General features: G+C 38.6%; 1 protein-coding gene across 6 annotated transcripts in view; it reads right to left on the bottom strand.

Moving 5' to 3' along the window:
• The window catches only part of PTPN13 (protein tyrosine phosphatase non-receptor type 13), a 128478-nt gene that overhangs the window by 71302 nt on the left and 43579 nt on the right, over positions 1-13597 (bottom strand). For all 6 annotated transcript variants that reach the window (XM_054203381.1, XM_054203376.1, XM_054203375.1 and 3 more), the window contains 3 exons: positions 12230-12295; positions 9579-9764; positions 6710-6803 (listed from right to left, as the gene is read on the bottom strand). In XM_054203381.1, coding sequence (XP_054059356.1) covers positions 6710-6803; positions 9579-9764; positions 12230-12295 — 346 coding nt within the window. The remainder of the gene's footprint in view (positions 1-6709; positions 6804-9578; positions 9765-12229; positions 12296-13597) is intronic.

Raw genomic sequence — 13597 nt, 5'->3', positions numbered from 1 at the left:
CCTTCTACTTTGGACTGACATATCTCCTCTATCAAAAAACTGAATAGCTCCAGAAACCAGGCACCTTGTTCAGAACAGTGGTAGTGAACCTTGCCAAGAAGTATTTCGTAAGTACTTCCCTTCCTCAGCACCTCTGCAGAAAAGACAACTGTACCATTCCTCTTTTCCTCACTCAGGTTTATGGGACAATTTCTTTTGGTATGGTTCTCAACCAAGTAGGCAGAAGCGCCACCCAGCTATTCCCTTCCTGGATTTTCTGCATAGCCCAGGAGAAGCTCATTGATACAGCTGCTCTTCTGCACAGAGACAGCATTTGATATCTCAGGTTTGATTTCCTCACTCACCTTTGCATCCATTCTTATTTTGTCTTCAGATTTCTGAGTTTGTCCTCTGCACCACAGCACCTCAGCACTTCCAATATTACCAGGCTGGAGGCTCAGTAAAGCAGTAGCAACTATACTTAAATTTAAAAGATCTCTACCAACACCAACCACCAGTACTGCTACATGCAAACAGAAACACTTATTGAAAGAAAACAGCATGGTTTCTGGAGCGTGAAAGAATAATTTTTTAATTTTTTTTTTTAACCAAGAAATCTTCATTTAGCTTCCATTTGGTTTTCCTGAACTCTGGAAGTTATTCTCCACCTACTCAGTTCCTTTTTCCTAGTACTGAGGAGACAGGGGAAATAAAAGAAAAAAGATGATATTTCCAGATGAGAGATTTTCAAGTCAATGGAATTAAGTTTGTGCTGTATTTTTTGATAAGTTAAATCTGTGTGCTTGGATTTAGCAAGAAATGAGTAAACTGTTTCAGTTCACATATGGAGGTCACTGCTATAAACCACTTCTTTCTAGACTAAAAGCTGCATTTTCATCCAGATCAGAAACTAAAACATAATCCACAATCAACTTCCCTGGATCAAAAGCAGGATTTCCCTGGATCTTTTATCCGAGAGTTTTTGCTGGGCAGCTACAGTAGTAATTGAAATTCCGGAGAATATTCTGGTAACTAAAAGCTAGAATTTCTTGTTTAAATTAAAAGCAACTTCACTTAGCCTTAGAATCTTTTATTCAGTTTACAAGACCTACCATTTTTACTGCACCTGACAGAGGGTACAGTCTAATTAAACAGAGATTTTATCAACACCTAAAATTTTTTTCAGTATTTCCAATTACTTCCTGTTATATACAACTAAAGTGAGCCTTAACGAACTTTTAAATTAATTTCAAGCCTTTATTAATGTGGCATATATTCTTTTGGCAGAGACAAAGGTTGGAATTTTGCAGGATACAACTATAGTATTGTAACATACAAGGTTAACTCATGACAGTCTACCACATTGCACAAGTTAAAATAAGAGACCCTCGTGGTAGGAAAGCGAAGACAAGACACCTGTCAGCTAAATCTCTTTAAAAGATGAAATATCTCAGCCAAGATCTGTCCTTGGTGTTCACAGATCACCAACATAAGTTGGAACTTTGTAAATAAACATGCAAGGTGGAGGATTCAGTTACTAGAGGGTTGGGAAGCAGGCTGCCCGGCACGTACTACTTAAGGAGATTACAACTGGGCTTTAAATAGACTATGCATCCTTTTGAGGGATGAGTGCCATAGTTTGTGGCGAAGAGTAACATTGTGAATTTATTCTTGCTTTATCTTTGGAAGAGTTTGACAGTTACTCACTCATTTGTCACACCAGAAGAATTTTATCAAGCAACTTCCACAAATAATTATTGAAATAAAGACTCTTAAGGTCTAAAGTGTTTTGAGTATGAAACTTAAATTTAACACTCATTGGTTCAGATTACTCACACCAGGTCTTACCACTTCTATTTCTGCTGGCTAAGTCAGTTCCTAAATACTGATTTCCAAGTATGACTTGACTAAAAGCAAACATTCTGTAATATTAATTTAGAATAAATTACTTCTGCAGTCCACCCTGCCATAAATCTCATTCACCAAGATGGCCACAGGAAGTGAGTAACGAGAAAGACAAAAAATAAATTTAATTGGGGAGAATATTAACATGAAGCTATTTATTAATTTAATAATTATCATCAAGACATATATACAGAAATGAATGGCTGAAAATATCCAACCTTGGTACATAAGGATAGCAAAATATCCAATTTAAACACATAAAGTGGAAAAATATTTCAAAACATTTGTCCTAAGCCAACAATAAAGCTCTGGCAATTATAATTTTGGACGACCATGGTAGGGGAAACTGATCTTAACACTAATGACATTCAAAGACTGAAAGCAAAAATCTTAGCATTTTTCAAAGACTGCAAATATCTAAGGTATTAGTTGGCTACTCTCCGACTAGGAGCACATCTTTCTTGCTGAACCATCTCTGCATTCATGAACTTAGCATGATTTATTGGCTATCTTAAGTTTGATACTCACAGTAACATTCTGATAAATTCCTAACAGACGCCTTAGCTCTATGATGCTTTTTTCTCTCTGTATGACAGGTATTCTACTAATTGAAAATTGTCTTTAAGATTTGCACAATAACTCAACAGAACTTCACCTCAGTGAGTATCAGACAAGTTTTCTGTCCTCTCCAGGAATGACTTCTTCCTTAAATATGCTAGTAAAATGACTCTTAAAATTAGACACATCCTTATGCACGCCATGCCCCGCAATGCCCACTGCTAAACTGGGCCCAAAATGTCTTCTCAGAGGAAGTTAAACCCAAACATTTAGATAAAATATGACTGACATAACTTCTAAGTTTTTAGAAAAACAGTTCACTCGGAATCATAATCCTGCCTGGTAGCTTCCTACCTTTCTAAGTGTTCGCCGTTTTGCAACTGGAATAAGAGGCATATATTTCAACTACACACAGCAGCAGAATAGTACAGTGTCAACAGAGGAAAAAAGGACTCTGCTTTTCTGAGTTGCTTTTCAGTTTCTTTTTTTTTTTTTTTTCTTTTTACCATTACTAAAGCCTCATCTGGCCTTCTACTTGCGACTCCTCAATCTATGAGATTATCATCGGTATAATTAGTACTACATTCCACACCTCACTTTTCCAGACATCTAAAAGCTGTGCCCCTGGGGCAGCTGATTTGTGCTGTTACTGACAGAATTTGCAACAGGAAACCAGTGTACCATTACAGAAAAAGAAATAACTGAGCATTAAATTGCCCTGAATCAAATGCGAGCTGTCTCTCATTAATATCAGACACTCATTCCACTGGGTCCTCGCTAACTTTCAGTATACATAACTCAGTATACATACCAAGTGGAACTGGAAACAGCTAGAGGCGGTTTGGTTATTGGGGGGAGGGTTGTTTTGTTCTGTTTTGTGTTTTACTGATACTCTATATTCCTGTCATGGTTTGAGGTCTCAGTGAAGTGGAGATCAAGGAATGTATCTAAAATCAAAATACAGGGAAGTAAGATGGTGCTATTAAGACATACCAGGAAACGGGACTGCTAACAGAGGCAGAACTGGGGAAGCTAAGAGGAAAAAGAGAAAAATAACGAGAGTTACACAGGTAATGAATGTGATACACAGAAATTGAAACAGGTTGAAGGGAAGCAGAACGGGCAGAACATAAAAAACAAAGGAATTACTGACTTAATTTATCTTCTTTTCTGAAAATAGACTCAAATAACAGAAAACACAACAAACTTTTTCGACTTCTAGGCATAGGGGGAAGAAAGAAGTATAACACCAAAATATCATAAAACCCACACCGTAACTGAAAAACATTTTTGATGGTTGACAGTTCATCGCAACAAAAATAGGAAAAATTAAGTATTCAAGAGCATTTCATTAATAACTCATACCTTTGGGACCAGGCTTGGAGTGATGCAGACAAAACACTGTTTGCACTGGAACAGTGATGCACGAACGTTCATTCCCTATTGTGCCACACACAGGGGTTGGAGGATGAGGACTATTCAGCCAACTTTATAGTCTGGGGGTTATCAAGGTCACTCACTTAACAAATATTTGAGTAAAGATTATGTTTAATTAGATCTGTTCAGACGATGTGATGTTCCGTAAAAAGAAAAACTTTTTGAAAAGTGATTTTGACTGTGGTTGCTTAAAACCCTGCATTGAATTTACTGGTTGATAGCAGCTGAGCCAAGTGGACGACTCAGTCTCAGAGAACCCCTCACTCTGGTTGTTCTTTCCCAGCCCAGTGATTTCACAAGCATACACACTGCAGAGAACCTGTTCTGCTTGGCACCTTGGAAATCCTACGCAGAGCCAGAAGGCAAGTGAGCACAAAGCAGTGAGACAAACATTCAGCTCCAGACCTCTTCAGAGGTTCAGACGCTGCATCCTAACTGAACTTTTCAGTAATTAAAATAAAAAGCAACACCTCTCAACTATCTCAGAAGCAGAGTCATACATACTAAGCAATTCAAAAAAAAAAAAGCAAGTGTAAGAGGAAAGAATATTTTAGCCATGGCATTTTTTTCAAGTCAGATGATGCAGTAGAAAAACAGCAATTAGATCCTCTAGTCTATATCATTTAAACTAAAGACATAGTCCTCAGAGAAAGTTTCAGACATTACAAGGATGTTATTCACCCTAGAACTGAGCCAGAAAGCCATGGAGATACTGGCTGGAGCTACTACATCAATCTCTAAAATTTAGTAGAACCTAAAACAAAAGCTTTTTTGTTAAGCTGTATGTAAGACTTTGCGGTCAAACGTTATTCTGGGGGAAAAAAAAAATCTGCTAAAAAGCTTGAACAAAGTTGCGTGTAGGAAAACAAATGAACAAAAAACAACCCCCTCAAACCACACAAACATTTAAAAAAAATGTTAAGTATTTTCTAAGAAAATGAAAAGCAAACCAGCAAAAGACTGTTTGGTTGTATTGTGAAAACAAAACTAGAAACAACAAAGAAAAGAATAAACAGTACTAAAAGAATAAACTACTACTGCAGTGAGAACAGAGTTTAAAGACAACCTTGCTACGTCTCCAAAACTTAACAAATATTCTGACCATTATCAAAACACACGGTTTATGATGATCATGGAATAAAAAGAAGAATAAGTGATGGAAAGAGGATATGGAAATGACAAACCTTGAGGTACTCGCTGAATGGTAGTGTGCTCAAATGTGCAGGTGTGTATAGAAACTGTGAAAATGACAACACTGGAAATTTGGAATAGGATTAAAGAATAAACTAACAATTTAACAATCAGAACAATAAGGTTCTGATACAACCCTTATAAAATTGATGGGAATAAGGAAAAGGATGTTTTAAGAAAGAGCTTAAGAAGTTCAGAAAAGAACGGCATTACGTCATTTACAAATCTAGTCAACTAGATTGATTCAGTCCCAAAACTGGTATTCCTACAGATATTCCTATTGCCACAGAAATATTCTGGAAAAGAAGAAGGAAAAAAAAGCCAACAAGAAAACAAAGCCCCTGAGAAAGCAGAGCTGTGCGTTTCTTCCAGAAAATTAAGAGACAGCTTGTACCAGAAACTGTTCCTAAACACATGGTGCTGTACTTGAACAGCTGGCAACCACTGACATAAGGTTTTTACATCAAAAAGTAGCCTAATCCAGGACTCATCTCAAAAGAATCAATAACAGAAGACCACCAATGCCTTGCCAGACTTGCGTCTAACTTTTGCGGTTTCTATTGCCACTGACAACTCCACAGATTATTTCAGTTCCTGCAATTCACTGCACTGTTGCTTGACACAAACCTGAAAAACAGAGAAGCAACTCAAGCACATCAGCAACATAAATTTGTTACAGGTTTACTGGTGATACACAGGCAGAGAGATAGAGGTTGATGAAAACCCTTTGTCGCTAACATTTATGGTGTTGAGTATTTGTGGGTGATGTCGCATTCTGGCATCAAGAGACTCCATTTACAGATGAGTATTTTAAGACAAGAATGGTCTCACTTATCACATCTCACATCACATCGCAACAACTTAAGAGTGGTCTAAGGCGATGCCTTATGAAGTGCTCCTACCCAGCCCAATTCTTCCAGAAAAATAGGAGACCAGTCTGATGCTGCCACTGACCTTAAACAAGGACATCTAATGAAGTCATGGCCAGCATCAGCTGTCAACCTACATCACTTGATCCCTTTTCCTCCACACTGGCAACAGCAAGAGTCGGGCTCCTCCCTGCAACCCCCCCCCCCCCGCCCCGCCCCCAGTTTCCTCTTTCTCTACTTCTCTGAAGTAACAGTACAACCCCACCTGGCCTCCATGTCCACCTCACACTGCCAAAGCACATTAGAACTGTGATGGAACATGTAGTACGAGTAGGCAGAAAAAAAGCTTTGTGTGCAGAGAAAAAGAGTCCAGGGCTGCCTGGGAAGCAGGGAAAGAGGCTGTATGCAACTAGTGCTATGAAGAGAAAGTGGAGTCCACAGGAAAGACGTCACTAAGAAAACCTGCTTCCTGTTTCCCTGGCTGAACTGCCTTCAGCTGACGAATCCTTTTCTCCAGAAACAGAACTTTTGGCTGAGAACCTTTAAAACCCGTTCCTACCATCAGGATTGAACTGGAAAAAGACATATTTTCTTGAAACAATTATTCTCATGTCACCATCACCAACACTTAGCTAGACACTGAGCCATCAGAGTTCTGTGAATGTCAGCAAGCCCTCCACTATTCAATTTCTTTGGCCACAAAATCTACACTTGGTCTTTCACAGGACTGTATTTATTGCCATAACCCTTACTGCAATGAAGCACTCTACCTGTGGGAAGTCCTTTTCCCCTCAGCCTCTCACGAATAGCTTGGCTCCTGTCTGGCTGCAATTTTCTATCTCCATTGCAAGAAAGTTGATCCACCTGCAAAATAGTAATGTAAAGTCAAATACTGAAAGAGCTCACATTAGTATGAAACAAGCGCCGTAACGTAAATGCACAACATAAGTCAGTGCCAAACAGATAAGTTCAAGTTCAGAGTGGATGTTCAAACTTTTTTCATAAAAAACAGGTTCATCAGTGAGAATATTCCCTGGAATTATCGATATTTCAATAATCAGTGCATTATTTTACTACACATTTGGTCTATTTTTTCCACTAAGTGTAAATTAAGTTCACAAGCATGTAACTTAAATAAATTCCACCTCTACAACAAACTGAAGGGACAGCAACACTCAAAACCCATGTTCCGTGGTTGCAACATGACTGGAACTTGTGACTGGCCTGATGAGTTTTCCGTGTAACAGGAACAACTGTCTTTGTACCTGATAGTTTTAGGCCAATACCTCACACAACTTATTACACGTGTAAAGTTTCATGCATTTGTGAGAATTCTTTTCTTTAGCCCCTCAGGCACATTCCTTTCATGTGTCAGGCTTAACTACTCCCATTAACTTTTTAGCTTTCCTTTTTTAATCCCTACTTCCCTAAAAAAATATTTCACACGTACAATCATTCAAACAAAGAGCAGCTTATTTGATACAACAAAGAATCCTTAGTGAGATCTTTTGATCCGGTGGGATCGGCATAACTTGGACAGTGGATTAGCTGGGAAGTGGGAAGGAGAAATTAAGCAGCCTTCTATGCATCAGCGTTACAATGCGACTCAATTAACACTAAACAGATTGAATCAGTCTTGTGCTATATTGCCCTTTACAAAGCATATTAACATGGAAAGCAAGAACATTGAAACAGGACCTCTCAGCTGTACTTCATAGACCACCAAATAACCAGTTATAGAGCTAAGACCTATCTGGCCTTTGATAAGGCAAACCAAGATTGGAGACACACTGATCTTGGAATAGAAAGTTGTACTATGGTTCTGAATAAAATAATTTTATATGCTTTTCTTATTAATTTAAAAATTACAGCACAAATACAGAGCACTAAACATTAAAAACAGCAGGGATGGCTAGCTAAGGTACATGAAAACACAGCAGCACAGCTATGTTGTTGTTCTGTCAATGCTCGATTCCATTTGGCTATTTTGTTCTTGTCTTCTTGTAAAGCTGATGAAGTGACACGTTATGAATTAGGTTAAGGTTACTGGCAGAGCAAATCTAGAAGATTAGTAAAACTTCAGCACTGGATAACCACCAGTAGTTCCTTCATTATCAACATGGTATGGGAAATAGGAACACACTTGCTGGATTCAGCTCTCCACTGGATTTCAGTACGTTTATTTGGGACCACTATAGCTGTCTTTGTCAGGCTGGTCTAGATTAGTCTGTCATGCTAATCTCAGACTCCCTCTTGAAAGCCTGCTGACAAGAACAAGATGAGAAAAAGCAGAAAAATTTGCTAAGCAGAAAGGGCCATTAAGAACTTGGGAGACTAATGACTCCCTCTCCACAGTGGCTGTTTCTATAGCTTGTGGCCCAATTTAAGATTTAGACCTTCATTTTAACAGCTTCACTGATTAAGGCCTTGTAGGTCTTTATTTCACTGAATCACAGACTAGCTCCACTTAGCAACTATACAAGACTTCAGACATTACAGCAAGCAGCACTGGACTGACAGACATAACCTCACAGACTAGACAACGCTTTGTGGAGCTCAGGCTCAGCGCAATTTCCAGAGGCCTGTCATAATCATCTGCTGCCAAACATCAGACAAATGCAGAGACCTCTGACCTCATGCAAGCGTTTCCAAACCAGATTTGGGAAAAAACTATCTAACAATTAGATCACAACAATTATTTTTATTGTTTTTTTTTTTTAAAGGAAGCATTATTCTTAAAGGAAGTCAAACATCCTTCTTGCAATTACAGTGCTGTCTCTCCAGGCACCAATTTTTACATTGGCATAATCCCTATGAGAATAACAAAACGGAGTTTCAGTGATATAAAACCGGATGAAATTCAAGACCACCACGGGATACCATTCCAGCAATAATAAACTGCTCAGCATTTGTTATAGAATTATAAACAGAACACAAGGAAAGCAAGTATTGGCCAGAGAGCAATCTAACAATATTGAAAATTTATGGCCTCCCTTTCTACTCAGAGACCCAAAATTATTTAACTATTCAGAAGTTACATTGTAATAGCTTAGGTGAAGGGAGAGGTTGCCTGTCAGGAATAGTAACTTTCCAAGATAAGTTCATGTAGTTTCTTTCACTTCTGAAAACCGTTTAAAGCATTTGTCATCATTAGACAATAAGGCCCTCCACAATTATCATATCCAAGAGCTGAGAAGTGCAAGAGAATTTGCACACAACCTAAAAAGTGCTTCTTCCTGTTAATAAGCAACTCTCCAAAAGTCAAGCACAACTTCAAAAAAGAAAATTCAGAGCAATCATTTTTGAAGCATTTCAAGTAGCAACAAGTCTAAGGCTTGCCCCAGAGGTCATATCTTTTTTGTTTTCCCATTTTTGCCTACTTTTCTTTCAATGAAGACAAAGAGTTCACAAAATTATCTTCCTCAGAAGCAGCAGCTGTGAACACATATTCCAGGAGGACTGTCAAGTGCACAAACTGTTACAAGGGCAGAGAAGGAATTCTCTCCTTTCAACACTCACCCTTATCAAAATTGCAACATAGTACAACAAGAGGAAGAATGACTGCAGAGTGACTCTGAATCACCACCTTTGCTCTCTCCCTGCTCATCTCCATTATTCCTCAAATGCTGACAGACTTACCCCAGACAGGCTTCCCAGAACCAGTCTGACCAACTGTTTCACGTATGAAAAAGAAGGGGCACAGTTACTGTTCCTTATGTGGGCACTGCAAGCATCCAGAACAGTCCGCACAGATACACGGGCGTAAATGACATCTTCACACATGCCGAGGAGTATGCTGTTGAGATGATCTCCAAGTTTGATAGGCTAGTGACAAACAAAAACAGGAAGGACGGAGGAATCAGTTTTAATAGTGACTTGTGGTACACACAGAAACAGAAGACATTCTACACTGTAAAATAACTATTCACAAGACTTACTGCCTACACTATCCGAGTGCCAATTTGAAAGTCACCACCTAGGTGGTGAAAAAATTGCAGTTGTAGATCAGGGGACAGGCATTCAGCATCTATGTTCAATTCCTACTCTACAACAATCTGGTCCAACCAAGCTGCCCGATCTGTAAGGTCGGGACACCAACGCTTTCCTTTCTCAAGGGCTTAATGACTAGTGAGAAGGTTCACAGGAAGTTTTCTTTGGCTTTTTTGAACATTCTGCCAGTCACAAGCATAAAGTTAAATCCTCATTACAATGATTTTGTAACCCTCTGTCTGCTATGCTCATTTTCTACAGTTTCTCACCTCACCCATATTTTGTAGCAGCTGTGTTAGCGTTTTCAAAGTCCAGTGACATCATCAAACAATATCAACAAAAAAGTAAGGAATAAAACAGCAAAGCCACTGGTTAAGAAAGCAGAACTTCATAGTTGCAGGACAACACCCATATGGGTTAAGAACAATCTAGATTTAATTCTCCTCTACCTGTTCAGTTAATCCAGCTCACTGTACACGGAATATCACTCCTAGGGGTATGCAATAGTCGGCAATAACACAGATACTGCAGGCACTTGGGACTTGAGCTTTCTGATCTAAAGCTCTCAAAGTGGGTGGTTACCCACAAAGTACAAGCATTGCTGTGCTTTTTGCATCACCGAGCACTTCAAACTATTACAATCTTCCAATCTTCCCTGTATTAGTACTCTTAAACTACACCATAAAAAAAAGGTATTCTGGACTACCCTGATCTAATTAACACAGGCTCTTCCCATCTATCTGTTTAGCACTTCGAACTGATCGTAAAAAAAATCACTCTTGTATTCAACCACACTCCCAGCAGCCTGCTAACAGGCAAAGCTCATTAGGCAGGCAAATATGGGGAAAAAAGAAAAAAGTGAGAAAATACACACATGCAAATTAACATTTAAAAGTAATGCCATACACAGACTGTCCTTTTGCCTCCACTAACTCCACAGGGCAGAGGCATTACATGAGAACATCCCAAAGGTAAATTCTAGACTTCTGCTCCCCCCTTCTTTCCGGGCATACCTCACCACACTGCCATTGGAAAAATATTGTTATTATCAAAAGGTAGAGCACTCCTTCCCATTGCATTACTGTGAAACTGTTGCTACAATCTAATACCAAAGGAAGAAACGAAGAAAAATGGGACTAAAATTCATGCCTACTTTCTTCTCAACACCCACCTCTACCTACCTTAAGTCACTCTCCAGCTACTGCTGAATACTGTTCCTTTCATCTCCTACAAGACAGGAGAGCTAAGAAAGGGGATAGCCATCTAAGAAAACACTGGAGCTTTTGGACAGGCACAGTAGGCATCACAAATAAATATCCCTAAAACAGTCATAGCTTCAAATTTTTTGACTTTTGCATTCAGGCAGCTACTTCCAAATCAGTACAACTGAGAATCCAACTACCACCCTGTTAAAGAAAACATTAGGAACTGAACAATTAAACTGCCAAATAGCCTTTCAAGATTTCCTTCCTTACCCTTATACATAACACCAATTAGTAGAACTGAACACAAATATGAAACAGAAATAGCTTATCTCCTTGAGCTGCACAATGCTCTGCCAAATCCCACAACCGCAAGTTCATCATTAAATGCTTTTTTGGATGCATTTCATCTTATTTTCACTCTTTTAGGTATTGACTTCTTAAAGTTTAACTGGGGGTGGGGAAGGAACACCCAGGAAGATCATGAATCACATCATCTTCAGTCAGTTTTGGAAAGACAGTCTTGGAGTTCTGCTGGGTGTGTGAAATAACCCCATTGCGCAATAACACTCGGCTCTAAGCAGTCTGCAACTGTGTCTGCGCTGACTGACAAGTCAACAGCAAAAGTCTACTCCCTCTTCCAAACAATTCATACCCTTTCTTGGCCATTGTGTAACATAAGTATCTCTATGTGCCAAGTCCAGCCTCTCAGAAGATACAGCAGCATAGAGAACAAGTTGCTTTATTATGAGTAAAGCAACAGTGTTATTTAAATATTTGTTTTTATACAAGCCTAAACCAAAACAAATCATCTTCTCCTTTGTCAACTGCAGAAACTGTTGTCTGTCACTACAGGATAGACTAGCCCAGATATATCTTCATGGAAGCTAACAGAAATGTAGTATCAGCACCTTCTTTCTACAAGACACCACCACCACCACCCTCACACGCTCCACAGGAAAAAACTCCAAGAACAAGAAAGAAATCTTACTCTTCAGTGCCTCATTATGACACTCTGCCATGTTAACTCAAATGCAGATTCAGTCAAACTATCAAGCCTGAAGTTGCATTATTAAACAAAACCAAAACTAAACTTACCTGACTTTGAGGAACTTCATGGTCAGCTCCCCAAAAGAGTGACATGCCAAGAGAATAAATATGGACCTGTCATAAGATGCAAAAATTTTGTCAACTCATTGAACTGGACTGGAAAGCAAAGCAGAACTTTAAAGTAGAGGAATTAACATCATTTTGCCTACATATATGCCTGGTATTTAAGCTCAGTTGTCTTTGAAATTGTTTTTCTTTGCCATGAGGGTCAGAGAAGCAAATCCTACTGCTATGAAAGGTACTGCATCTAACCAATGCCTCTGTCTTCTTGGTTCAATTTTAAGTTTTCACTTCACACTGAAGCCAGAAGCACATGTAATCCATGCAATCAATCTGGTGTGGGGTACAGACTGCACGGTTGTGTCCAAGGATCCTTAAAACTTTAGTCTGGAGGTTTAGCAGGACTCAAACAGTGGGCTGTTACTGTCGAGAGATCCCAAAGATTGAGATCAAAGGGGGGGGGGGGTGGGGGGGAGAGAAATTAACATAAGAGTATCAACATCACCGTAATCTATTATTGATATTTTAAGATACCAATAAGTTAATCATTACCTGTATAATTTATGATTAATATCACCATTAATGAAAGTAATATATCTTTAACATATTTAGCCCATCAAGACAGGGAATAAAACCCTTAAATACTGCAGAATTAAGAGCACAAACACATACTGCCCCTGTAGGTGACTGAAAATAAAACAGGTAAGTGCACGGAAAAAAAAAAAAGCAGTTTTCCTGGACTGTCTAAGTAACATACACTAATGATGGCTCTTTCTACCAAGTTATTACTAATATTTCTGCTACTTAAATTTGTGCTACTTAAAGCAACAAGTTTATTAAATAATTACAGGGACAGAGATAAGCAAATCATTTTTAATTTAAGTCAGCCTCTTTACTAACTAAAAACAAAACATCTTATTTAAGTCCTCGGTATATACGTTGACAAGATCTGTCCAGACTCAGGGACTTCACATACAGATTTTAAAAACTTAGGTGTAAACAAATTGAGTGTACAAAGATAATGGGTGGACTCAACAGAATCTATGAAATGATAAAAATAGTTTTCTTCTTTCCGTACTAAATATGTAGAGTTGTGAAAAACCACACATCTAGAACTAGCTTAAGGTTGTACAAGGTTGTACTGAGGAGTCTCTTAGCCTACTCAAGACAGCAAAAAATATTCTTGAAGAATCAGAAAAAAGGATGATGCATAAATGCTTTTCTTTTTAGACCAGATTGCTTGAAAGATATGATACCATTACTGCACTGTGCCAGGAATTAACTCCAAAACACAAGTATGATGCATTTTTAGATTTCTATTGTAAAACAGAAAAAAGTTTCCTTGTATTTGGAAGA

This window comes from Rissa tridactyla, chromosome 5 (assembly GCF_028500815.1).
Source record: "Rissa tridactyla isolate bRisTri1 chromosome 5, bRisTri1.patW.cur.20221130, whole genome shotgun sequence".
Taxonomy (NCBI): domain Eukaryota; kingdom Metazoa; phylum Chordata; class Aves; order Charadriiformes; family Laridae; genus Rissa; species Rissa tridactyla.
Note: the sequence above shows the minus strand (reverse complement) of the source record. Positions and strands in the feature narration are given on the sequence as shown.